We start from the raw sequence: 27,387 nt of genomic DNA, 5'->3' as shown, positions 1-27,387 counted from the left end.
GTGTGTGTGTGTGTGTGTGTGTCTGCTCTTTGATGCTGAGTTAGTAGCGCACATTGAGTTTTTAGAGCTTTTTGGGTAAAAACCAGCAGTGGCCGACGAGCTGTGAGCCAAATCCTCCCATGCTGCTTCATCTCTATGAGGGATCCCATTCATAAAAACACGCTGTCATCTGATCCAGTTTTAATACAGAATTATTGATTAGGACAGATTTACAGAGAAAGTAAATAATATTGATTGAACAAGACAACATGTGGTGAGCTGTTTCACCGCTGTCAGAGTTTTAATTTCTATTTAACAGCTCTTTTATTTCCAGTGTGCACGGCATTGTGGGTCGACAGTGTCCAGTAACACACAAGCAAACTTACAAAGTACACACACGCACACTAGTACAGTGTTTAGTCACTTTACTAGTGTGATAATACAATATACTTTAAATCTTTGAGTGCTTTTATACTTAAAATCCAGCTGAAGCTTTAGTGATGTCCCAGACTTGGAAGCTGCTTTGGACAAAATGTCAAATGCCAAATGAGTAAAATGTAAAACTGTAAATACCAGGCAGTGTGGAGTCGTTAAAACTACATATGCTGGGTACAGACTTGGCAGATGTGCTTGTGTTGTGTGTCTGAGGTATAACAAGATAAGCCTCAAGTGAAAACAGTTAATGAAATACACTGGATGCCAAAAACAACAAGTATCAGTGAAAACAGCAAAACACACACTGTATCTAATCTCAAAACTAAACTAACACAGCTTGACTCACTGAAGTGTGTGTGTGTGTGTGTGTGTGTGTGTGTGTGTGTGTGTGTGTGTGTGTGTGTGTGTGTGTGTGTGTGTGTGTGTGTGTGTGTGTGTGTGTGTGTGTGTGTGTGTGTGTGTGTGTGTGTTATTGTGGCCTCGTTTTGCAGTATTTTTTAGCCAACTTCCAGCTTTGTGGGGACCAAAAAAATTGGAAACTGCAGAAGCTTCAATTTGTGTTTGAGGACGCAGACTTGGCGGTCAGCAGTCAGTTGTGATGGCGTGTAAGTGTATGTGTGCGTGTGTGTTTGTGTGTGTGTTTGTGTTAATGTACCTCTCTACTTGTACTTTACCTCCTTTCAGATCGGCCGAGGCTCCTACATATTGGAAGTTGTCCATGTTGATGACATCAATAATGGGAGACACCACCCTGGTTTTATCCTGAGGAAGAAGAAAAAAAAAAAAAAAGGACAAACTTCAGCTACAGACAAAATGGGAATTACAGAAGAAAAGTAAATATTTACCGATGAGACCACCAAAATAAACAGAGCTGCTGACGACACCATGGTCTTCACTGTGTTTTGAGGAATTTTAGAGCAGAAGTAAATAACTCCCTAAAAGCCGGTGATTCATGTGTTTAGTCTACGGCCTATATTTAGTTTATCGCTTACGTTTACGAGGTAGAACGGGGAGTAAAGCAGCCTTGTCTCCTCACATCAAATCAAACCCTGAGCTGAAGCCGCGGAGCTCCATCATACAGTAGTTTGGAGAGAGGACCGCTCCACTGGTCTGAGTGACAACAACGGGAACAGGCTCCCAGGTACTGACGGGGTTTATTTATCTAAAGGCTGAGATATTTTGATATGACACAAGACATTTCATCCACACAGACTGCTTTCTTTTTTAAATTGAGTGATTTATCATTTAGGAGAGCAACTAAAGCAAAGAAAAACAAAGCCAATTAGTCTGACAGTTAAATGTTTTAGATTTGACTTGGGGATGGAAATGTAACAAATGCATCATATGGTTTATTCTTAGGTTGGATTTCTCTTAAACCAGATTTAAATAAGGTTTAAATTTAAATTTTGTAGCAGCAAACTAGTTGGAATTTAACTTTTGTTAATTTTAAACAAAGATTACATTTATTTCTGTTGCACCAAAACAGAATTAAACTGTAACTAACACATACTTGTTGCTAAACTCTACTCATTGTAGCGTGTTTACTGATTTTAAACCAAGTTTTACTCAACTCTGATTGGAGCTTATTTTAGATTAAATTAAACTTTGTTGGTGCAACCCAGCCTTAAAGAGCAACCTCCACTCTGGGTCATCGTAGGTATAGGAATAGGTCAGTGGGGACTTGGGAAAGTCTTGCACGCAAATGTTGCCGTAGAGCAGTGGTTCCCAAACTTTTTGTGGCCAAGGAACACCAAAGGACAAGTAAAAAATCTCAAGGCACACCTATTGTTCAAAATAGCCTTCATAACACGTGTTATCACTTATATCATGTAAAATATCTGTAAATGTGCATAATTATTTAATAATGCCAAATAAAATGTGACAAAGACAACTAGGCTACATTACTCACGAAATCATATTTATTAACGAAATATTTCAAAAAGTTATTTGAAACTTTATCAAATTAGGCTTCATCAAAGCAGCAATACAACCATTTAAACCACACAGGTCACAATAAGGCAAAGGAGACTTTGCAAAATGTCATCACAGAGAAGTGTCAATGCAAGGAAGCAGCACCGTCCATGGTCCTACAACTTGATCAGCATTGAAACATTGTGTGAAATATGGGGTTCTCTTTGAGGATTTTATTTTTAAGAATTGTTTTTAGGTATAGAGTTTGCCTCTGTATTATGAAATGAGCGCATACAAAGTACTGATAGTAAATTAAAAATAATTATTTTTTGTGTAGTTGTATATTGCAATAATAATGTATGGTTGTCACAAAATCCCACGGCACACCTGGACTTGCCTCACGGCACACCAGTGTGCCGCGGCACACCGTTTGGGAACCACTGCCGTAGAGTATTTCAGGTGAAAGCAGGAAAGGGCGCTAATTGTTTCTAAGCAGCAGCTCACGGACAGAGAAACACATCTGGATCTGTGCACAGAAGTCAGAGAGAGCGAGATTGAGTTGTTAACTTCATATCAAACATGTTGTCAGACTGTTAATGTTACGGTTTGTGACAGCTGCCATCTGTCGTAGCATCGCTCCACACACACAATTGTGCACAAACGCTAAGGTTAGTTTGTTAATATGTTACTGTCAGTGGAGTTCAGTCTGTCAAAATATAACACAGATTTTTTTAAATGAATAGTTTCACACCATAGATCAGCCGCCATGTTCGTCAGGTTGAATTACCCACGGCACACTGACTAGAATAGAGGTGTTTTTGTGTTGTTGTGTTTTTCTTTTTGCTGCGGTATTGACAATCATTGTATTTTGTCTTTATTGCTACAGACTCAAAGGCTTCAGTGTTAATCTGTTTTGGAGCTCAGTCTCAGTTTAGTTTTATTACGTTTCAGCGTTTTCATTTTGCTTGAGAAGGAAATACTTAATAAACCTGTGAAAGATCTGTCACTCTAAAATAAAATAATAGCGATTAAACCTGACTATTATGGTCCCAGCGGAAAAAAATCATTTAACTGCATAGCAAAGTGATTACACTGTGTGCTCTGACAGGAATACTCCTTTATATAATTAGAGCTTAATGTCTCATTTGATCCTTAATAGATTTTCTTTTCTTTTCTTTTTTTTTAAATAAACATTTCAGGTCAGAAAATGAAATGTGAAAATGTGCAGCTGTGCTTTTATAATGAAAGAGTCCAAACACCCCTGTGTTTCTGAAACTATGTCATGCCTTCTTTTGTTTTTCCTTGTTAATAAGACACCGACTGACTAACAGCTCCAGGGGCTCTGTTTTGAAGCTGACCAACTGACCTCTGTGTGAAAGAGGGAAGTAAAAAACAAATTCCCCAACAGACAGAAAATAACCCAATCGCTATTATGAAGCAACTGAGATCAAGTCTTCTGGAAAAATCCCTCTCCCTGTAAATGTTTCCTTTGTCTTTGTGGGTTTCTTAGGCTGGTGTTTGTGCAAAAATGGGACAAATTGAGATGACATCACATCCACTTACAGTAAAGCTGCTACAGGCATATTTTCTCTAAACGTGAAGTGCACCAACTTGGCTGGTGTGAAGACAATATATCAGCTGCATTAGTTAGTAATTGACAATGATGAAGCAATGCTTTTAAATCAATATATAAAAATGTGAGGGCACTGTCAACGTGAATACTTTGCCTCACTTTACAGGACGAACCAGAGTGATTAAACTAAGGGTGAAGCTGCTCTCCTGGGTGTGTGTTGACTGTGTAACCAATGGTATCACTCAATTTGTGTCTAATATCAGTATTTATGCAAGGTGTGTCTGTGTATCTGTATGTGTGTGTGTGTGTGTGTGTGTGTGTGTACCTCTGCCACTCTCTCCAGCAGCGGCTCCAGCCAGTGGTCATTACATTCACAGTGAGAATCCAAAAATGTGAGGACCGGCGCTGTGGCAGCATCTGCACCACGAACCCTTGAACGCATCAGACCTGGAGGAAACATTAATTACAGAAAAGAAAAGAAAAGAGAAAAAAAACTTAATCAAAAACTACCTTCCTGCTTACAGAGCCTAATAGTTTCATCACCACATGTCACTGAGCAGCAGTGGGATATTTCTCAGGATAAAAATATACGACTCGCTTCTTTCTCCTGTTTTCTAATTACCTTCTCTGCGGTCGTTCCTCAACACTCGCACTTTCTCAATCTTCCCCAGCAACGCTCCGTCCTCAGCTGCAACACACAGAAAACAAGTGTCACACACTTTAGATTTGTATTCATGTGTCAGTAATAACAGAGTCAGTGCATGTGTGTATGATGTGTTTGCGGTCTTCACTCACGGTTATCGCTGTAGTCGTCAACCAGGATGATCTCTTTGACCAAGTGAGGAGGACTTTTCTTCAAGACACTAAACAGAGAGAAAATGAAAAGAGTGGATTTAGAGGAAGAAGGAAAGTATTAAAGAAAATTGAATCTACAAATAATAGAAAAGTTTTTTGAGTGGTCAGCTCACACACCATTCACCTACCTGACCACAGTCCGCAGCAGAGCGGAGCGAGCCTCGTTGTGGAAGGTGATGACCACGCTGGAGGCCGGTAGCTCGGACTTCCACTGTTTATGTCTGCAACTACAAACACGAGAGAAAACACAAAAATTAGGAATGAAAAGACAGAGAAATACAAAATGTACAAACACTCCCACGCACATAAGCACGCAACTCAATGCAGCCGAGCTCCAAACAGATCCTCAATAACACAACACAAAACGTACACAATAAAAAGATTCAGTACGTGCACACAGAGACACACACAGACAGACAAAAGCTATGCTCTGCAGTACTGACAGTGGTTTTGTAGACCGCAGGGCAAAAGTCTCATGAGACTGTATATACTGTATAAATGTAAATACACACACACACACGCACACACACACACACACACACTGTATATCAATAGAGACAATCCTGCCTTGACTGATATGGAGGAACACGGGCGATAGGACACAACATGAGGTCTTGTGTGACCTTTGTATTCTCTTTTATACCTGGCTCTAAAGCTAAATAAAGTTCTTTAAAAGCAAAAGAAAAAGAAGATAGGGTGTGTGTGCGTGTGTGTCGAAATCCGCCTTCACAGAGATGATTCCTCAGCTTGCTTTATATGCACAGTATGTGCTGCTATAGTATGTATGTATTTATATAAGGATGTCACGATTACTTGTTTTCACAATTAATCTCGGTATTAAACGCCACAATTAATTGATCATAAAGATTCCTAAATACCGTCACTTTCTGAAAAAGATTATGTTGGATCCATATCGGCAGATATCGGTGCACCAAAGTAAAGGAGAATGCACAGATACTGGTCCATTTATCTAACGTAAAACTTGATTGGTAGGAATTTAAATGTTAGCGTGTCATTTGCAATTAAAAAAAAAATTAAAATAAACTTAAACATTTGGTATCGATGACAATTAATGACTTAAATATTTCAAACACTTCCCCTGGACGATTAATAACTGGTGCTATATTAAGAGATTAGTAATGTAATTATATTTTGACTATATTTGATTTTACACATTCATAGTGTTGTGAAATTTATTGATGCATAATAATCGTGATAATCATAATACGGTGATTATTTCTCCCGACAACAATCGTACCAAGAAAATCTATAATCGTGACATCCCTAAAACACACAGTACATGAATGTACAGTGCACTGCAGACTGTTGAGGAACTGTGTGTGTAAATGATGTGTGTTTTCTCTTTGTCGTGTTTCACATCTCTCAGTGCAACACTGACTCTAAACCCCTGAAGATGCGGCGCTGCATCAATCATGTATCAACATCCTCCTCTACACTGATACTGATAATAAACATCTAATTAGCTCCGCTACACTAATACCGGCTGATGTCTGTCTTGTTAAAACTCAGGCTGCATGATTTTATGCACTGCACTGCACAGCACAATGTAATCAAGTGCACAGGTGTTTGGCGCTCACAGACCAGTATAATAAAAGCGCTTGTAACAGTGCGTTGAACCCACTGTGCCACTGACCCAGCTAGATTTTTTTCTTTCTTTCTGGGAACTCTTTACTGTCAATGCTGCTGCACACTGTGCAAATGACACATCACTTCCAGATCAATGGGAGACACATCCCTGCTCTTTTAGTAGGCTAATGGCTCGAGCTGTGTGAGTCAGGTCGATACATCAGTGTGGCCAAACCACTGCCATCATAAAAACAGTCTTTGACTCACACAGTGCGTAGCCACACATAATGACAGTGATGGCTGCAGTTGCACTATTTTATCTCTCAAGCTGACTTAAAACTTAGAAGTCAGAGTTGATTAAATGGCTCATAAAGTTCGGCAGAACAAAAAAGGCTCACGCACATCCAGAAGTGCAACCAGGTGCTGAGTCCAGGGAGGCGAACATCAAAAAGAAGAAAGGACTCGCCACACTGTAGAAGCTCCCAAGTATACAAACATTTATTGGAGGACTACATAAAAGGGACAACGTTTCGAGCAGTGCGCTCTTCGTGTTCATTAAATAGATACACAGGATCCACCCATGGGCGTGGATGAGTGAAACACCACCGGCATGACAATACTGTAGGTGACGACGCGGTCTTGGATCAACAATAAAAAACGCAGTGTATAGTTGTACAGAGACGCATGTCGGCCATTTTTAAATGAAAATAAACAAACATATGCAAAATACTATAGATCAGGGAGAAAAGTAACTTAGATAAGCAAAACACACCTCTTGTCTATTCTCACAAAAAAAGGAAGAAAAGGGGGAAATGTGTATCCAGAGGGGTTCCCTGCTTCAGTTGATGCAACTATAGATTACTCATGAAGTTCAGCATCCATTCAAAGACCGAGATGCTGCGCAAACTGATCAGACTTCACTTGTAATGTCATGGAATAGTTGGAGAAATAAATAATAACGAAAATACTGAGTGAAACGCTAAAATATCCAACACCAGAATAACTTCACATGCTTGTCCCTCTGTAGTGTAGGTCGAAGCACGGCCAGGAAACAAACAAAAAAGGCTGCTACTTTGCAGACGCGCTGCACCCACTCAGGGTATGAAAATGATCACCCTGTAATCTCTGAGAACAGCTTCGTTCAGTGAATCTGCGGGAGCATCCTGGTTGGCACAGCGAGATCTCTCACTTGAAACCAGTCGACTGTAAAAGAGTCACTGGGCAACAGAAATCAAACCCACTCAGACGAGGCCGCACACATCACGTTCTGTCACTTTTCAGGACTAAATATAGTTTGATGAAACTCCGCAGCTCAAGATAACCACACTCAGCTCAAAATTAGACAACTCTGAGGTTCAGAAATCATATTGTATTGTCTTAAAGGGATAGTTCAACATTTTGGCAAATTGGCCTATTGCCATAATCCTATGAGATAATAATGTAACGTTATGAGACAGAGTTGTTTTAGAGGTAAATTCATGCAAAACCACTGATACGCGTTCCCGTCGGGGGCAGTTTTTCAGCAAGCTGTCTCTGTATTTACCTCTAAAACAACTCTGTCTCGTAACGTTCCGTTATTATCTCATAGCGTGGTGAATGTGCAGGTCACAACTTGTCCACCAGAGCGTTTTGGAGTTGTTGGATTGTGTACTTGATGAGTTTGATGAGGGAAACCAAGAAATCCCATGAGCCTCCGTAGCTTAGCTCTGAGCAGCTCACGGCTCTGCCGTTCTAAAAACATCTTACACCAACAATTAAAGGTAACGAACCTACGGCTATGACTATAAGGATTATGACAATGGGCCAATTTGCCAAAATGTTGAACTATCCCTTTAAACCTCAACATTCATTTTTTTTTTCTCCAGAACATTTGGTGGTCAAATCAAGTGTAATAAAACGTAACAATATAATATTATGTCATGATATATTTTTGCCTCCTCATCCATTTAACAAGCGGAACTATCAGCGGCTATTAGCGGGGGTTTGTTTTATGAACAGAGCAGACAGTGTGCAGTGTGTCTGCTCCGCTGCCACTTCCTGGTTTCATCTGATAGACCACAATAGAGGGAGTATCCAGGAGATCTTATCCACGCTGCTTCCAATTAGTCAGACAGACAGATAGCAAAAGAGCAGAGTAGCATGCACACACACGCACACACACACACACACGACACACTAACAGGTTAAGTGAGAAACAGCTTTGCGGTTCACAGTCATGATATCACAACTGTGGGGTGATGACGCCGGCGCTCAGCAGAGATACGTACTGGTCGTGTCTTGTGTCGGGCACGGCTCGGTCCATGCGGAGCTTGTCGCTCTCCACCTGGTTGAACTTGTTCCTGGAGTATGGATCCTGACCTGGTCGGACCACCGTGGCTCCGACGTATAGATCCTGGTCGTAGTCCTGCCAGCGCACTTTACCTGGACACAGACACACAAAGGCAAACATTTGAAACACACAACCAATAGCCTACATGTTCGCAGATGTTTAAGATAGAATACACTATTTGGATGCCGTCTTGCTTGTAGTTGATCAGTAATAGTGAGTTACTGTAGAAGGATTACGTTTGGCATTCAGTTGCAGATTTCCTGTTTTGTTAAAGGGATAGTTCAACATTTTGGCAAATTGACCCATAATGCAGAGACCGTTGCTGAAAAACTGCCCCTGACGGAAACACACATCAGCAGTTTTGCATTAATTTGCCTCGAAAACAACTCCATCTCGTAACGTTACATTATTATCTCATAGCGTGGTGAATGTGCAGGTCACAACTTGTCCAGGAGAGCATTTTGGAGTTGTTGGATTGTGTATTTGATGAGGGAAACCAAGAAATCCCAATAGCCTCCGTAGCGTAGCTCTGAGCAGCTTGTGGCTCTGCTCCGCTGTTCTAAAAATAGCTTGCACAGACAATTAAAGGTAACGAACCTACTGGTATGACTATAAGGATTATGGCAATGGGCCAAAATGTTGAACTATGCCTTTAAATAGGTATAAAAAAATAATCTGTAGCTTGTAAAAATAATTCCCCTTTTCTTTAAGTTCTAACTTCTCTAAACACTAAACCACCACATAACAAAATCACCAATATATATTAATAACCAACAGGTTTTCAAAGCAAGTCTCTGGCAGAGGGTTTTATTTTTGGATCTGCTGTGATTATTCAACACGCATTTCACAAAAAAAAGATGTTTAAACCTTCACAAAAGCTGAAAATGTATCTCAGGATTGAATGGGATTATACATCAGTGGGAATATGAAATGTAGGCAGCAGCCTGGCTGATGCAAGAATCCTTCACGACTGACAGGAAGAAAAACCTTGGCGCTTCAAGTCGCTGCTTGACAAGGCGGCAACATGGCACTGAGGAAAGCTAACATGAAATGTGCGCTGCTGCTGCTTATATGTAGAAAATATGCAGAACAGAATCCAGCAGACAGGACGAGCCCGTTTTTAGCAGGAGCTAGAAAACACAAAAGAATATTTATTATGCACTACAGTGAGTCAGTGAAAAAGAAAAATGCATAAATTTTACTAATTCACCACAGCCAAAAATATAAGTTTAGAAAGACACACTCTAGGAGCACGTTGCGTCTGTCGGACCAGATTAGTGAGATCATTGTGCACTGTACAGAGAAAGTTGTCATGTTTAATTTCACAGTTTATCACTGACTACTGAAATACAGACACATGCGAATAATAATGCAACTAATTAGACGGCTGCAGCTGCTATGCTAATGGCTTGTGTTAAACATATGGTAGTGTGAGATTACACTATCTCTCAGTATGGATGAGTGTGTGTATATGACAGACAGACAGACACCGAGCTCGACGAGGAGGAAAGAGCCAGCGAGCGTGTGCTGTGCTGTGCTGTGCTGTGCTGTGCTGTGCTGTGCTGTGCGTGCATGTGTGTGTCTACCCCTGACAGCATGTGAATGTGTCTGGCATGCTAATTAGCTGAAGCTCGCGATGATCTGCCCGCGCCTTCACAACAGAGCCTCCGAGTCGAGACAGCGCTGGCTGGCTGCATGTGTCAGAGTGCTTGATGTCCTTGCTGATATCTATGTTTAGTGGCAGCAAGTAATTAATGTGGTGAAATTAATGTTTCAACCTCTCACTCCGGGAAGTCTTTGACCCGGAGTCATTTCTTTTGACCGTTTCCTTTTGTGCGCTGAACCGCTCGCAGCAGATTAACTGTCCTGTTTCTCACTGGGATTATTCATGCAGCTGACTTTTTTCCAATACTCTCTCTCACACACACCACTTTAGCAGGTACACCCATTGAGAGCCGGCTGGCAATTTGTAGATCTCAGAGTCTGCACTGGTGAATGAACAGTGTGGTCTGTTGGTTTGCTTTCGTGGTTTTCTTTCTTTCTCTCTCTTTCTCTCTGTGTCTTGTCAATGAGCTGTTTCCACCCACAGCTGGTGACTGGTTTGCTTTTGTTTGTCGCAATATTTTCTGTAAATCCCCTCGATGCTGTCGTGCTTCCAACCGATGGCGGCAGCTGCCAGGCAGGACGCTGTATCCTTCCCTCCATCTGCACTGAACCACCACCAACCCCGGCTGCACCAGCTCAGAGGACAGGACACCACGCTGCTGGAGCCGTGCCGTGCTCAAATACTCAACTAAAAACAGGCTGGAGGAGAGCAGAGTTTCACATTGTCGAGGGAAAAACTGCTCAGAAGTAAACACACACACACACACACACACACACAAAACGGATTGGCAAGGAATAAATAAATATCGTAGCCTATTCACAAAGCTACAACCTGGAAACCAACGAGTGAATCTTCCTCCATCCAAAGATCAACAGTTGATTCATAACTTTTTCTTCAAAGCAACACTTCATCAGTGACTCATCTAACCTGGTTGAACATGGGATCGGTTATTGTTGCCAGGGAAACAACAGAGAACATCTGGATTACATATGCATGAGTTTGATCCAAAACGATAAATAAATGATAAACATATGATTCATACAGTATGAAGCATCACTGAGGGAGCTTTGAAGCACAACAACTTACTTTTACATCCACATAAACAAGACGCCATCACACTTTCAAGTGGATTTTAATATTGAATCTTACTTTTGGCAAAATAATCTGAACTTGGATAAAGATGTAAAAATGATCTGATTAATCAAAAAGTCAAGTCAAAAATTAATCAGCAAGTAAAACTGAGAATCTTTTCATCTTTGGCTCTATAGTTTCTCTAATTCGCTGCCTCTGCTGATTTTATACTATCACTTTTACATGAATGTCTGATTTTAGTCTATTGGTCAAAAAAAAAAAGCAGCAGTTTCAAGACCGTAGGCTTTGAAGTCATGTTGAGACATTTTTCACATCTTCAAACAAATGATTATCGGTCAATCAAGAACAAAATTGGCTGATTAATTTGTAATGGAAAGAGGAAATGTTCATTTTTGTCCTTTTTTCAACAGTTTGAAAACTCGTCGAGACGTTCATGACTTTATCATCCATCCGTTTTAACCCAGTCTCCCTCTTCCCTCCATCTCTTTCTTTCCACCCATTTCTACTTCTTCTTTTTCCTCTACTGTGTGTGTGATGTTGTGATACGCTGCCATCGTATAGTACAGTCACCCTGAAGTTGAAATGTCCCCACTTCAACATTCAAATTGTATTCCTCCTCTTCCACTGCTGCATCAGATGAGAGTGAGTGCTCAGTGTTTGCAGGCCACGGTCTTGTGAAGGAGGGGCAGTGGCAGCTGCTCTGAGCCAAGCTGAAGGATGAGAGCTGAATGAAAAATCTCTGCTCTGATGCTCTTTCTGCTGTGACTCCTCCGCTCTGAAACAATGCCCCTCAAAGTCTGGGTGGAGACGCATAGTTGGGTTTGCGGAAAGATTAAAATGGATCCCTGAATTATTCCGGATAGCTCCAACTCCTGACGTATGCTGTTGTCGTCAGTCCTGACCTGTCCTCTGTTGTGATGGGAACATGGTAAGAAGCCGAGGGTGCTCATGTTCTCCCGCTGCGTCACCACATCTCAGACAGGAAGTGGTTTTTGGCTGTGGGTGCGTAACTTTCCGGACATACAACTGTGGTGCAGTCGTATGTCACACATACATCGGCATCGCAGCTGCAGTGACTTTGTGAATCTGCTTTTACTTTTAGTACATTAACAAGCACAGACAATGAGAAACTGAACTCTGCCCAGATCCCGAAGAAGATCCCAGTCACACATCTGCTTATGAATTTTTTTCCTAACATTATTAAAGACACAAAAAACACAAGTTTGTCCCTTTTGTCTATGCAAATAATTGTAATTATCTGTACCGCTTTATTTCTAAAGGGATAGTTCAACATTTTTGGCAAATTGGCCCATTGCCATAATCGTTATCGTCATAGCAGTAGGTTCGTTACCTTTATTTGTCGGTGCAAGTTATTTTTAGAACGGCGGAGCAGAGCCGCGAGCTGCTCAGAGCTACTCTACGGAGGCTCATGGGATTTCTTGGTTTCCTTCATCAAACTAAAAACTCAAAAACGCTGACGTGGACAAGTTGTGACCTGCACATTCAGGGTTAGGCTATGAGATAATAACGGAGCGCTACGAGACAGAGCCGTTTTCGAGGTAAATACAAGTCTGCTTGCTGAAAAACTGTCCCTGAACGCAACGCGCATCAGCGGTTTTGCATGAATTTACCTCTAAAACAACTCTGTCTCGTATCGTTCCGTTATTATCTCATAGCCTAACCCTGAATGTGCAGGTCACAACTTGTCCACAAGAGTATTTTGGAGTTGTTGGATTGTGTATTTGATGAGTTTGATGAGGGAAACCAAGAAATCCCATGAGCCTCCGTAGCGTAGCTCTTAGCAGCTCACGGCTCTGCCGTTCTAAAAACATCTTACACCAACAATTAAAGGTAACGAACCTACGGCTATGACTATAAGGATTATGGCAATGGGCCAATTTGCCAAAATGTTGAATTATCAATTGCAATGGCAATGGCGGTGGTGGTGCATGATGGGTAGTGAAGTTTCCTCCTACCTGGCGGGAGAGTCTCTGGGCCATGAGCCTTGTCGTTTGAACTGTGAGCTTTGCCCCGACTGGTCGAGTCGCTGGAGCTCCAGTCATCCTGAAAGAAACAAGACAAAACAGTTAGACACACACAAGCATGTACACACACACACACACAGAGTGGACACACCTTATCCAAGAGATTTCCCGAAAGAAGTTAGAGCATTTTCCCGGTAATTTTGTGGAGGAGAAATTATGAGGAAAGCCGACATCATGAGCTCATAATTGAAGCTTTACACGCACACATGAATCTGCGCCAACATTTTTATTCCAAACCTTAAAGAGAAAACAAATATTTGAGGTCTTCATCCAGTAAAAGTTAAACTGATGAGAGCAGGAGTGATCAGTCCCAGAAGCTGATCAATCGGAGACGTCTTCTATTGTTGCACTTAGCATAATAATTAGACTGAATGGCTGTTTGAATGCATTTGACTCGCCATATGTGAAGTGATTCAGAAAACCTCAACCTGCCAAAGCCTCATCATCCATCCGCCCATTCACTCATCTGTTCCTCTCATTTTCTCCTGCCCATTCATTTTTCTCGCTCACTTAAAGTCACAGTCACGCCCTCCACCATTTTCCGCAGATGGACAGATGACCACACCGTCCCTCCTCGTCCATCTATGTTACCATTAAAAACCCCTCTGGATCAATAGACTGGGAGGCACAGCAATTAGCAGCAGTCACTCTGCCGCTCTCCACTTCACCAAGCTACTGCCCATGCAGCTCTGTCGCTCTCTTTCACCTTCAAGCTTCTCCAAAATGCTTTATTGATCTGTTTTCCTTACCGCCACAGGAGACAATCTACTGACAGTCTAACACCATCATAAACAATATTAAACAGTTCATTTCTTCACCCCAAAAGGAATTCTCACCCCATCTCTTATAGGCCTTTTTTTATGCCTTTGCATTTCTAGAAGCAAAATAACTGCTGTTGTTTTCTCCGACTGTCACAGATCGTTCCGCTCGACGCCAACATTTCCATTCATCTGCTGCGGACGGCTCGTCAATCTGTTCTCAAACTACACCCATTTTCCAGTGAGTGCAATAAGATTAGACTCTCGAACACCCACAACCACTATAAAAGATCCGACATCAATTTTTGTGCGTGTTCGTAACAGCCGAGTGTGTGCACAGTCAGATGGTAATGCTCAGTGTAGGATGAAAACTAAAGCTGGCTGCATAGTCACTGCAGAAAATACAGTTTGACAGGCTCTGAGGGGAAAACAGGACACACTCTCAGGTGAAATAGATCTCCAAATTACTTTTGGACTTGTGCTTTGTTGGGCTTTTCTCTCGAGCCAACATCTTACAGTCGACCCTTTCATGGCTCTGCACTGTGAGCTGGTTACACACAAAAAACCCTCCTCCGCTCTACTGCATCGAGCAGAGATGACAGAGTGAGGAACTTATGTTTTAACTGCTTTTGGGTATCAGTAAACAAGCATTTGCATGTGCTGACATCTGTCACAGTGGTGCGATTTTGTCAGATTGCGCAGGCGGGCTGCTGCAGGTACAACAACCATGATGGGATTATAACAGCGTTAAGCACCGACAGCGACCTAATGAAGTCGGCCGAGGTGTGTCTTGCTCTCTGTCAGATCAATTTGATTGTATCTGTCGAGTCCTCGGGCTCTTCTGAGTCTCATCCAGACGAGGCTGTGTTTAATATGCTGTTGAGTCTTTGTATGTTGCAGTCACTAATTCCTGTTATTAGTTACACGTGTGCGAGATGAATCATGGAGTCCTCGGGGACAAAAAGGTCTGTAAGATGCATATTTGCTAAAATGTGAAATCAAAGAGAAAGGTGAAGCCACACTCCCAAAAACACTGGTATATGATGCAGCCTAGCTACTTAAAACCTATACAACTCCACCTGCAAACAATCAAACTAAATCCTTTAATAGTTTTGATATTTGAATCAGCTGTTTTCAATTTGCAATCAGTTTACAGGACGACGTCAATGAAACACATGTGTCTGCACAAACAATTAAAAAGATAGTTTTTCTGCCTCACAGCTGCTTCCTCTCCCACTCAGGCCAGTTTAGTTTCACCTCCATGTTAATCCAGAATTAACCACCGTGCCCTTGACCTTTGAAGTTGGACCGTTCAAGTTGATATCTGAGCCAAATCTGATGACTGAGGTTTTGTGATCACAAGATCAGAATCCTGTTTTTTGTGGCCTTGGCCTTTGATATAAATAGTTTCACCCTCGGGTCCAACAAGATATTTGTGCCAAATTTCATGGTCAGAATGCCATCGATCTTTGACCCCCAAATCCGACACAGTTCATCTTTGAGCCCAAGAAAATGCTTTAAATTTGAAGTGGGAATGGGATGTCAGCAGTGATGGGAATAACGGCGTTATAAAATAATGGCGTTACCAACAGCACTCCTTTTTTTAAGTAATGAGTCATCAAAAAAGTTACTGTTTCCCCCATTACAGCGCTGTTACCATTACTGACAATAAAATGTGCCGTTGACTCAAGAAGTCCCGTCAGAAAATAACACACCTATTTAGGTGTAGGACGGTATATACACTATTATTATTTTCAGTTCATCAACTGGTCAGTAAAAAGCCATTTATCTAGAACTAACCAACTCACTCAGTAAGTATTCCTCCTCACAGGCAGGCTCCGTGACGCGCTGTATCACTCCGCCTATCAGCTGTTTAAACCAGCGGCGTGTGGAAGAGGCTACAGCGCGTAGCGTAGCCGGCCTGTGCGGAGGAATACTTACTGAGTGAGTTGGTTAGTGCAGTAGTTCAATAAACTACTGCACTAGTAACTGTAACTAATTACTTTTTCAAAGTAACGTGCTCAACACTGGACGTCAGACAGAAAACATGCATCCGGCTCTGGCTGTCGTCAGCATGGAGGAGTTGCAAATATCTACTGTCGAGAAAAACATCTTTCTTAATATGTTAGAAGCCTTAAAAAGTTTAATTACTTTGGGGAATTAAAAATAAAATTTAGTTTGAAGCCCCACGAGCTTTGTTGTGTGTCTCTACATCCTCGCGCCGGTGAGGAACAGATCAGCGAGTGCTTTTTTTCTCCCGCAGCGCGTGTGAAGCCAAATTTTGGCTGCAGAGCTCTGGGCTCCTCGTTCACATTGTTGTAACAGCAGAAATTCATCAGTTTACTTTTTTCCTTTTTCAAACAAACAAACACAGTTGAGAGAAACAAATGATGATGAAATTGGAGATGAAAGTGAAGCAAAAAGGAGGAAAAACAAGGAACAGACAAAACTAAACTTGGAATAAACAAAAGGAAAGACGAGCGGAGTGGAGACGGAGCGAAAGCCTCCAGCTGCATGTGCTGCTGCCTCCAGTCCACGCCCGCTGAGATTTATGGGAATCGCCCATCACGAATCGCACAGAGACAGAAGGCATTAGCAGATGATGAGAACAATGTGGCGCTTTAAAGGCCAGTTTTGGGTGATTTATCAACAAATGGTTGCTATAAATATGACTTATCCTGATTGAGACGTGGTTTTAAAAAGGGCAAGTAGGGAGCAGATGTTGGGGAGCTATTTTTATAACGCCCATCACATGAATGGATTTGAGAAACCTCTTTGTGAAAATGGCTTCAGCCCGTGTCTGCCTCCAAACATGATTGATAAGAACTGTGGCACACACACACACACAGACACACACACAGACACACACCTTAGTCAAACCAGTTAAAACCAGAAAAATTCAGAACGGAGAAATTTGCTCTGACTGAATGTCAACGACCCTTTAAACACCCGGTTCTCCTCCCTTTGTTTTTATCTCTTGTGTAAATATGATGAAGATCATTTAATTCTACTGTCTGATAATATTATTTACACACACACACGCTATCATCTTCTTCTAACTCCTCTGTAAATATTTACAGCATCATATTCAAACAGTTTCCCTGAGCCGCACTCTTTCATTAAAGGGAATTATTCTTCACGTCCAGTGCGTCGTTTTGTTCATGTTTACCTCCCAAATGCATCTACACTGCTGGAATTAAAAATAAGTTTGGCTGCACAGCATGGGTTTGCAATGAGTGACTCATCAGCAGGTCAGCCATGTTTATTTCTTCCCTCTCTTCCTCCTCCTCCTCCTCCTCCTCCTCCTCCTCTCCGTCTCTCCAGGCTTTTTTTGTCTCTCTTTTCGTCTCTGTGCTCGGCTGCGTCGCTCAGGCGGCCTTTCGCTTAGTCTGCCATCTTGCAGATGGTCATGACACACAGACTCAAAACAACACACTTCATAGCACACACACACACACACACTTCAGTGGAAGATATTTAAGTTGCGGTGTAAAAGAAAACTCAGTTCTATCCAGGTCAAGAAGAGATCACATTCAAACATTCAACAAATCCCAACACTTTACGTTGCTTTTATCGTCTATAAGAGAAGATGTAGCTCCTGTTTGTTTGGTTTTGTTACCTCCCTCTCTCTTTTGTTACCCAACAACCCTCAAGGGTGAACATGTCCCTGTTTGTCTCTGAGCTGTGTTGTCTTTTCTTGAAGGGCAGAATCAAAGTATACAAAGAAATGTATATTTGCTGATGTGACAAGTCGACCTACGTCTTTTCCTGTCAACCTGTTTGACCTGCCTCCGTTTCAGACGCCTGGTGGATCATCTCATCTGTATCAACTGGTTTTCAACTGGGCCCACTGCAGGCAGCCACTTAGTTGGGACGCTATACGTTTTTATTCCTTGCTTGCTCTTTGTTTCCACGCTCTTTACAACACTCGTGCACATCCTGCACTGACGTTCACACTCCATCAATTTTTAAGTTTTGCATTCGTGTCTTCAATTTCTGTTTGGCTGTTGAAAACGACGTCTCCCGCTCACAAACCACGATGTGAGACTAAAAGAGCAGTGGGACGGGCTTGAGGGCTTTTTGCGTTACACCACAGCGCAGGGCGACAGCTAGCGCTAAGTGGGGCATTGAGAACATGAGGCCTGACAGGTCTCGAGCAGGAATCTCACATTTTGACAAGTACATGCTATATGCCAGAGCACCTAAAGTTAATTAACACACTGAGGCTGTCAGAGGGAGGTTCGATATTCAAATTTCAGTCGGACGCCAAAAGAGCAGAACAAATTTGCGAGTGAATCCGCTTGTTGCACACGTCAAAAACGGCAGAGTCTGTCTTCTGTCTGACGGCTGACGTCTCTCTGGCTCCCTTGTGTAAACTGACTGTACATTTTAACCAGAAACCAGGAAGTGCAATATCCCAACCACAATTTTTTCTAACAAATAAATATGTCACAACAAAACTTAAAGGGATAGTTCAACATTTTGGCAAATTGCCCATTGCCATAATCGCTATAGTCATAGCAGTAGGTTCCGTTACCTTTAATTGTCGGTGCAAGCTATTTTTAGAACGGCGGAGCAGAGCCGTGAGCTGCTCAGAGCTACGCTACGGAGGCTCATGGGATTTCTTGGTTTCCCTCATCAAACTCATCAAATACACAATCCAACAACTCCACAACGCTCTGGTGGACAAGTTGTGACCTGCACAATCACCACGCTATGAGATAACAGAACGTTACGAGACGGAGCTGTTTTAGAGGTAAATGCAGTGACTGCTTGCTGAAAAACTGTCCCTGAACGCAACGCGCATCAGGGGTTTTGCATGAATTTACCTCTAAAACAACTCTGTCTCGTAACGTTCTGTTATCTCATAGCATGGTGAATGCACAGGTCACAACTTGTCCACCAGAGTGTTTTGGAGTTGTTGGATTGTGTATTTGATGAGTTTGATGAGGGAAACCAAGAAATCCCATGAGCCTCCGTAGCTCCGCCGTTCTAATAAGAGCTTGCACAGTCAATTAAAGGTAACGAACCTACTGCTATGACTATAGCGATTATGGCAATGGGCCAATTTGCCAAAATGTTGAACTATCCCTTTAAACAAAACATTGAGATGCTTCTCCTCTCAGCCCCACCCAGTCGAGGCAGATGGACGCCCTCCCTGTTGGAGATTTACCTCCCGCCCGTCGCTAATCGCTGCTCTTTGAACTTTCAGGTTTCTCACTAAAATAAAGTGACATCTTGACCTCAGCCTGTGAAGTGCCTTGAGATGAGAGAGCATATCACGATTTGGTTCTAATCAAATTCAACTGAACAAAACTGAATTGAATGAGACGCCCACAAATTACAAATATGTTCTCCAGATATAAAGGAACATGTAAATTAAATGCAAAAAAAAAAAAAGCCCATTACAACTGAAACTGTGAATCATATCACAATATCTCCCGAAAGAATTTAAATATGATTTAAGTATTTCTTTTGCATATCGTTCAGCCCTGATTTTAACATTTAAAAAAAAAGAAGAAGAAAGAAAATCTCAGTTTAGCTCTTCGTGGTCTTTTTTTAGTCAATTCATACTCAATTTCTAGTTTCAGGAGCGATTCCCAGTCCTAACAAGCGCTCTCTCTCTCTGCCAACTGAAGGATCTCCGCGGGGCACAACAGAGCTCTCACACCTGCTTCTCTAATAATGGGATGGACTTTAAGCCCTCAACAGATCAGACCAAGCATGCGTGTGTGTGTTAACAAGTGTCAGCTCATATTTGTGTATGTCGGGGGTTTGAGAGCTCACATGCATTAGTGTGTCAGTCCGGTTTACATGCACACTTTGAGCACTTATCTGACTGTCTGCCACTGAATGTGTGTACGTGTGTGTGTGTGTGTGTGTGTGTGTGTGTGTGTGTGTGTGTGTGTGTGTGTGTGTGTGTGTGTGTGTGTGTGTGTGTGTGTGCGCGTGTGTGTGTGAAGTGTTGGATGAGACTCTAATAGTCAGAGTATAATCCCCAGTAATCTGATCACATCCACTGATAGATTAACTCAGATAGGAGCCAAGGGTTCAACAATACACACTAGTGTGTCTGAGCATGACAGACACACATACATTATTACAAAACATGCACAAAAAAACCCACTAAAACGATGCATTATTCAAAAAACCATTCACTTTAACAGCGCATGGAGAGAACATCTTTACTGCAGTCAAACCAGCAAAATAGAGGTTTTATTTTGACTGTGCTATGTTCACACAGGGGCCAGAACTGGTTTTGATTTCACAGTGTAAATCCAGATTAAACCATGTTTCTGATACAACATGCAGTGCGGATGATCTGATTTGCTTTGAAGGCTTAATTCATCACAAAATCTCCCCCTCCACAAGGGAAAACAGTAGCTACAGTACAGTAGAGGACACCAGGCAAAACTGCAGCACTGAGATGACGTCATAAAAAACAGTAACAGACAGCAGCAGCAGCAGCACACAACGATGATACGACCCTGGTACTGCTGAAGTTAATATTTGTTACTCTGGTTAGTGAGCTACACTGGGACATTTTTTTTCCAGCTGTCCAAAATTCCTGCTGAATTAAATTATTTACTAAATTCACACTAAAAATATATGAGGCTGGGCTCAAACACTGCGGCCTATGTCAGTTTCCAAAGTATTTTGGCAGAGAACCGGACAAATTAAAATGACCTGATTAAGATGCTGGATGAAAATTCAATTTCATGAAAATCAATCCAGTATTTGTCAAAACATTTCACTGAAAGAAACACGACTGTGCCACAGAGGAAAATGTCCGGGAGGGGGGATTTCATAAGAATCGGTCCAACAGTTGTTGAATATTTCAGTTAAGTGGTGGATGGACAGAAGCACGCTGTGTTAGCATGTCCAAAAATAAATCTGAAGAGAAACAAATGAATATATTATGTCCCTCTCTCCCCCACTTTAATGCAATCCAGGGCTGTATAATTATATTTAATGTGTCCCATGTGTTAACGTCACCAAATCCCCTGAAAGCAACGCTGCTGCGTGGTTTCCAGTATCTTGTCGTATGCAACAGATTCGTTTTGGTGCAGACTCGCCCCCCCACAGGGCGGCGGTCAGCAGCGAGTGCTGTTGGTGATTAGAGAAAACGTCCTTCATGTGGATGGCTCAGGTTCAAGCCCCCGTGACAGCCAGCATCTGTCCCGCTGAGGTGTCCTCAGGAAAGACACTGAATATAGATAAGCTCCAGGCGCGGCGCACGGGGAGCTGAGCCCGACCTTTGACCTCCTGTGGGAGTGAGAAGAAAACTCACCCCACAGAGGTTCATAATCAAAACACACACACACATATATATATATATATATATATATATATATATATATATACACATACATACACACACACACACACACACACTACTTGTCCCAGTGAGAATAAAACCACAACCAAGAAAAGGTTTTACACACAAAATGTTAAAGTGATTCTTGGACCGGCGCAAGACGGACGACAGCGAAAGCATTTGCCAAGAATGTTTTCATTAATCAAGAATGAAAGTCGGAGGTTTGAAGACGATCAGATACCATCGTAGTTCCGACCATAAACGATGCCAACTAGCGATCCGGCAGCGTTATTCCCATGACCCGCCGGGCAGCGTCTGGGAAACCAAAACTAGGAAATGCTGGGCGAGTTGACAAAATAACTATAAAGACAAAACGATATCAAAAATGGACCCATTAACAAGTGTGGATAACGTAGATTCATCCACATTAATATGAGACTCAAACACGTTACTTGAAGGTCTGATCATAAGAGTGACATGTCACAGTCATGAACGTGTCATAAACATGATGTCAATGTCATAACGTTGATATTAAGTGTCATTCAGTTAAGCCTAACCCTACAAACCCGGGTGTTATGACAATGACATAATGTTTATGACGATTTTCATGACTGTGACATGTCACTCTTATGATCAGACCTTCAAGTAAAGTGTTACCGAGACTCTTTTATAACCAAAAGCAAACTTCTCAGGGTCTCTTTAAAACATTTTACTTCCACATCACTTCCTGGTCAGACGAGCATCAAAAGATCATCAGTGTTCATCTCCCAACTAATCTTTTATAACAGGCACCATACAGTACACGCTGCTGCTCAAGACAAATCTACTGAAACCTACAATGTAAACACACTGTGGACTAGCCTCCTATGGAAATCTTCTTAATGTCTTAATTATGAATGTAAAATACACCCAAAATGTAGCGATTAACTACACAGCAGGAACGGCAACTGAGGCCGAGTATGATAAATTAATTATAATTAAGCACCGACTATACTTTAATGTAAAACATGGACAAAAGACTTTCTCATCACCTGAAGCCGTTTTCGCTTCTCCACACATCGTGACCCCATGATGAACTCACTGAAGTTCAAAAAGCAAAGAGTGAAAACTACAAATCAGCACAAGGAGGAACAAAGACGAGCATTAACGTTATGTTTTTCACTGTGAGGCCTAAATAGACATTTCACTCTTATTACGAGAAGGAACCAAGGAGCAGTCGTTTAGCAGAGAGCGGCAGCAGACAGATGGAACTGGAACTGGATTATTAAAACATTAGAAACCACAGAAACCAAAAGTTTTGAATCAGCTCCTCTTATTTTCCGAGTCTTCACAGCTCTTAAAAAGTAGTGAAAGGACAAACTTAGTCAAGGAGCCTCGATCTGCTCTTCCTGAACTCTGCACCAGTGCGGACGTGACTAAGTGTCACATGGTCCGTCACTAAAAACAAAGAGAGTTGTGTCGACTGGAAAACAACAGTCAGATCTCAGCCCATCACCTCTGTCTCCAGTGCAACGCTCGACTCCCTCGTGTGCGTTTATTATCTAAATTGAGGACATTGTGTGTGTGTCTTTTGCACAAAAGTGTGACATCTTCCTCTGCACGTTCCCGCGGCGACCGTGTTAATATCCCTGATTCGGGCTCCCTGCAGTGATGCTGTCCTCTCTCCTCTCTCCTCTCTCCTCTCCGGCTGCTGCTGCTGCTGCTGCTGCTGCAAGTTGTTTATCCAGGAGAAGAAAGAATCTAGAACAAGTCACATTTTCCCCCCTCCTCTTTAATCACAGCTCGGTGTCCTCGGGCCACACACACACACACACACAGACACACACGCACACACACACACACACACATAGAGCATCTTCTGGCAACGGTTCAACATGAAAGGATGAAAGCAGCTTGTTGCTGAAAACAAGTCCTAAAAAAAAGAAAAGAAAGAAAGAAAGAAAGAAAAAAAGAGGCAGCCATGACTGGGATGTGTGTTTATTTTCACACAGCTGAGGTGGGAGGATGGAGACGGAGGGTCTTGGCGTTGTGCGGTCGTTTTGTTTTGCCTCCCAGCGAAGCTTTCCAGCAGCAATACCTGCTGACTGAGACGAACTGATTTTGTGTGGCTGCAAACTTTGGAATATCAAAATCAAATCAAATCAACTTTATTTGTCCCACCAGGGGAAATTTGTCTTGGGCAAGGGAGTTATGACAGCCGCCGTGTACATGTAAAACATCCATACACAGTACTAATATACAATAAAACAGTAATAAAGGCAAACAAATCCAAGAGAAGAGAAAGAAAGAAAGAAAGTGCGGGGTGCAATAAATAGAGTATGAATAAAAATGTCATATAACATATGGCTGAACCCTTCACCCTTTGCCAGAGAGACCCCTCCCCTCCTCCTCCTCCTCCTCCTCCTCCTCCTCCCCTCCAGCTTCTCCCTCAAACTTCATGTCATTGTAACGCCTCTCGTCTCCTGCCTCCCTGCAGCTCTTTGTCATGTCGTGGCGTCCCTCCCCTCCTCTCCTCTCCTCTCCTCTCCTCTCCTCTCATTTCTCCTCCACCTCCTCCTCCTCCAATGATCAGCTCTTGCTTCATACTTTTTCTTTTCTTTACACCCCTCTTCACTTCCTCACGATGCTGCAGTATCCAAACTTCTTCTCTACCCACCACCAAAATCAGACCGTATACGCCGCCTTGGCTTAAAGTCTCTTAAAATAAACTGGAAACGTCTCGTCTTCATCGCGCCAGCTTTTCAGGAACTCCGCTTGGGACTTGGGCTTGAATGTTTTAATTCATCCGACTGCTTCCTGCTAAATACTGCTGAAGGGAAATATTACAGCAGAACATTTATGCACACGGCTGATTAAACTCTCTCGCCCTAAATGGTTGGCAGAGTAGACGCGGCGTTAGATCCTGTGTTTTTGAGAAAATTGAAAATGACAACAGAGGCGAGACAGAAGAGCAAAATGATGCAACAGACAGCCAATGGAGAGATTCATCCACGTCCATTAAATCATACTCTTTCTTTCAGTGGAGCACGTGATCCGTCCTCTCATATTAAACAGTGATTGTTCTCAGTGTGTTACAGCAGCAGGTCTTCACCTACTGCACGTCTGAGTAACTGAGCAGCAGGACAGAGAGGAAGGTGGATGATGGGGAGGCGTGTCTCCAGACCAGCTCTCAACAATTTCCTACATCTCTGCCAACATAAACAAAAGACAGGAGCTTAACTTTAACTCCGCTCTAAGACACCGGCGTCCACACTGGATGGAGAAGAAACGTTCCCTCTGATGCTGAGCAGCCAGATAAGACACACTGATGTGCAACAGGATGACAGCTTTGATTGCACACACACACACACACACACACATACACACATGTACGTCACGGTGTTTATCCTGGATGCACTTTCCCCACACACGCAGCGGAAGACATTAGTCTCCATGTTTGTGTTTGAAACATTCACAGCTCCTCTGATTGGTTTCTCCAGAGCTCAGATGAGATGCAGGGACACAGTCAGAGCTGCTGCTGTCAACCCTCAACATTTAAAGGATAATTACCGTTTTTTTTACAATCAGGACCTTATTTCTAGCATAAAATATGATCATTTACTCACCCAGATAACTTTGGTGTCATTACAAGTTCATTTCACCAATATCTTGTTTATGATACACTGGTGCTATTCTCCTCTGAGTCCAAGGTGACCTGTTATCAACACCAGGGGTCTGTAGGTGAACTACTAACCTGTGACCTGGATGATGTCATCTCCGACACCAAATGACACCAAAGTTATCTGGGTGAGTAAATGATCGTATTTTATGCTAGAAATAAGGTTCAGATTGTAAAAAACGGTAATTATCCTTTAAAGAAACTTACATGAAACTAAACAAAGTGGTGAAACAACACCACTTTTTCAAAGATGCCTTTTCTTTATAAAATCCTCAAGAGATAAAACCGGAACATATATGACAAAAACAAACAAACATACTGTACATTTGGCTCACACACACACATTTAAATTCAAATTTATACAGGCGAGAGATTCAGGAGTCATCCTGTACAAATAAAATAAGCAAGTACAACAAACCAAGTGTACACTGCCATGCCTGATATATTCAAAGGTACACAGAAAGATGGCTTTTCTGTGTCACTTGCAACCGACTCCTCCATAGGGAAACAAATGAATTATTTAAGATACAGGGAACTATATTTCTGGTCATGTCCTGCTGCTCGTCTCTGTGGTGGGATGAAGTGGCTCGTCGTTTCTCTACAAACATGTGTATAAACTAACTGAAGAGCTCTAAAAGAGAGAGAGTCCAGTCAGAGCTGAAACAGAGTGAGTCTTCAAGCTGTTCACTCAACCAGCCCCGGATGAAGAGACACACAGTGCTGCTCTGTCTGTCTGTCTGTCTGTCATCTGATTAGACATGACAGAGAGAGAAAGTTATCTAAAACATCACACAACTATCAGAAGTGTCTCTCTCTTTCTCTCTCTCTCACACACTCTCACGGCTTTAAGAGACGCCTGCTCTGCTTCAAACACGTGGAGCTGCTCATTAAGCTGCTGTGTAACTTTAAAATAACGTCAGTCCATAAGAAAACCTCTGAACTCAAGAGAAAGAAGAGAGAGAGAGAGAGAGAGGAGAAGAAACACAGAGAGAGAGAGAGAGAGAGAGAGAGAGAGAGAGAGGAGAAGAAACACAGAGAGAGAGAGAGAGAGAGAGAGAGAGAGAGAGAGAGAGAGAGAGAGAGAGAGAGAGAGAGAGAGAGAGAGAGAGAGAGGACAACAAAGATGGAGTGGGGCTGTTTGTAAAATGCACAAGATTTCAACCCTGAAGCCGCTTCAGCTTCACTCACATGAGAGTTCAGGCTGCACTGAGCAAACTGTGACAAGTCGCACCAGGGTGTGTGTGTGTGTGTGTGTGTGTGTGTGTGTGTGTGTGTGTGTGTGTGTGTGTGTGTGTGTGTGTGTGTGTGTGTGTGTGTGTGTGTGTGTGTGTGTGAGTGAGAGAGAAAAAGAGAGAGAGAGAGGGGGGAGAAGAAGGAGAGAGACAGACTCAGGGGGTGTAAGACGGCTCAATGGAGCAATTGTGTGCGCTGGCCCCCTTCCCAAAACCCCATCTGCATCCTACACACACACACGCACGCAGGCACACAAACACACACAAACAGAAAAACACATGCAAAGAAAGACACAACACACACACACACCAAAAATGTAACCGAGGTCGGTGACGTCCGATGCCTTCACTCTCTCACTCGTCCAGCAGAAACAAACTGATAAACACACACACACACACACACACACACACACACACACACACACACACACACACACACACACACACACACACACACACACACACACACACACACACACACACACACACACACACACACACACACACACACACACACACACACACACACACACACACACACACACACACACACACACACACACACACACACACACACACACACACTGCAGCAGCGACGAGCATCTAGGACAGATCATGTACAGATTATTCACCAAAACCGTGAACCATTTCCTGTTCTGCTCTTGCAAAGCAACACACAAATCTTCCACTAGTTTGTCATCTCTTGAATGGCAAATTATATCAAGTTACTTAATATGAGTAAGAATAAAAACAGCAACAGCTCCTCTGAGTGGAACATGTTTCCCTGGAGAAACGTCTCTGCCGCAGCTTCAGGTCGGACAGTAAGGACGACTGGCTGCACCGGCAGAACAGATTCTCACTGATGGTAAAACGATTATAGTCCAAACTATTCATTTCTCATCATCCAGTTATTTGTTCAAGTCGTTTTTTCCAGGCAAAAATAAATAAATAAAATCAAACTTTTCACAGCTGCAGCTTCTTTTAAGGTTTCACAGATTTCCTTTGATTA

At 42.4% G+C, this 27,387-nt stretch overlaps 1 protein-coding gene across 2 annotated transcripts in view; it reads right to left on the bottom strand.

The window, feature by feature from the left end:
• galnt2 (UDP-N-acetyl-alpha-D-galactosamine:polypeptide N-acetylgalactosaminyltransferase 2) overlaps positions 1 to 27,387 on the bottom strand; it is a 62,998-nt gene that overhangs the window by 15,803 nt on the left and 19,808 nt on the right. For both annotated transcript variants that reach the window (XM_084000198.1, XM_084000199.1), the window contains exons 2-8: positions 13,344 to 13,431; positions 8,608 to 8,761; positions 4,882 to 4,980; positions 4,694 to 4,761; positions 4,521 to 4,586; positions 4,224 to 4,345; positions 1,089 to 1,176 (exon numbers count right to left, since the gene is read on the bottom strand). In XM_084000198.1, coding sequence (XP_083856324.1) covers positions 1,089 to 1,176; positions 4,224 to 4,345; positions 4,521 to 4,586; positions 4,694 to 4,761; positions 4,882 to 4,980; positions 8,608 to 8,761; positions 13,344 to 13,431 — 685 coding nt within the window. The remainder of the gene's footprint in view (positions 1 to 1,088; positions 1,177 to 4,223; positions 4,346 to 4,520; positions 4,587 to 4,693; positions 4,762 to 4,881; positions 4,981 to 8,607; positions 8,762 to 13,343; positions 13,432 to 27,387) is intronic.

This window comes from Trachurus trachurus, assembly GCF_905171665.1.
Source record: "Trachurus trachurus genome assembly, chromosome: 3".
In the NCBI taxonomy this organism is placed as follows: domain Eukaryota; kingdom Metazoa; phylum Chordata; class Actinopteri; order Carangiformes; family Carangidae; genus Trachurus; species Trachurus trachurus.
The sequence above is the reverse complement of the archived record's forward strand: the minus strand, read 5'-3'. Positions and strand labels throughout refer to the sequence as shown.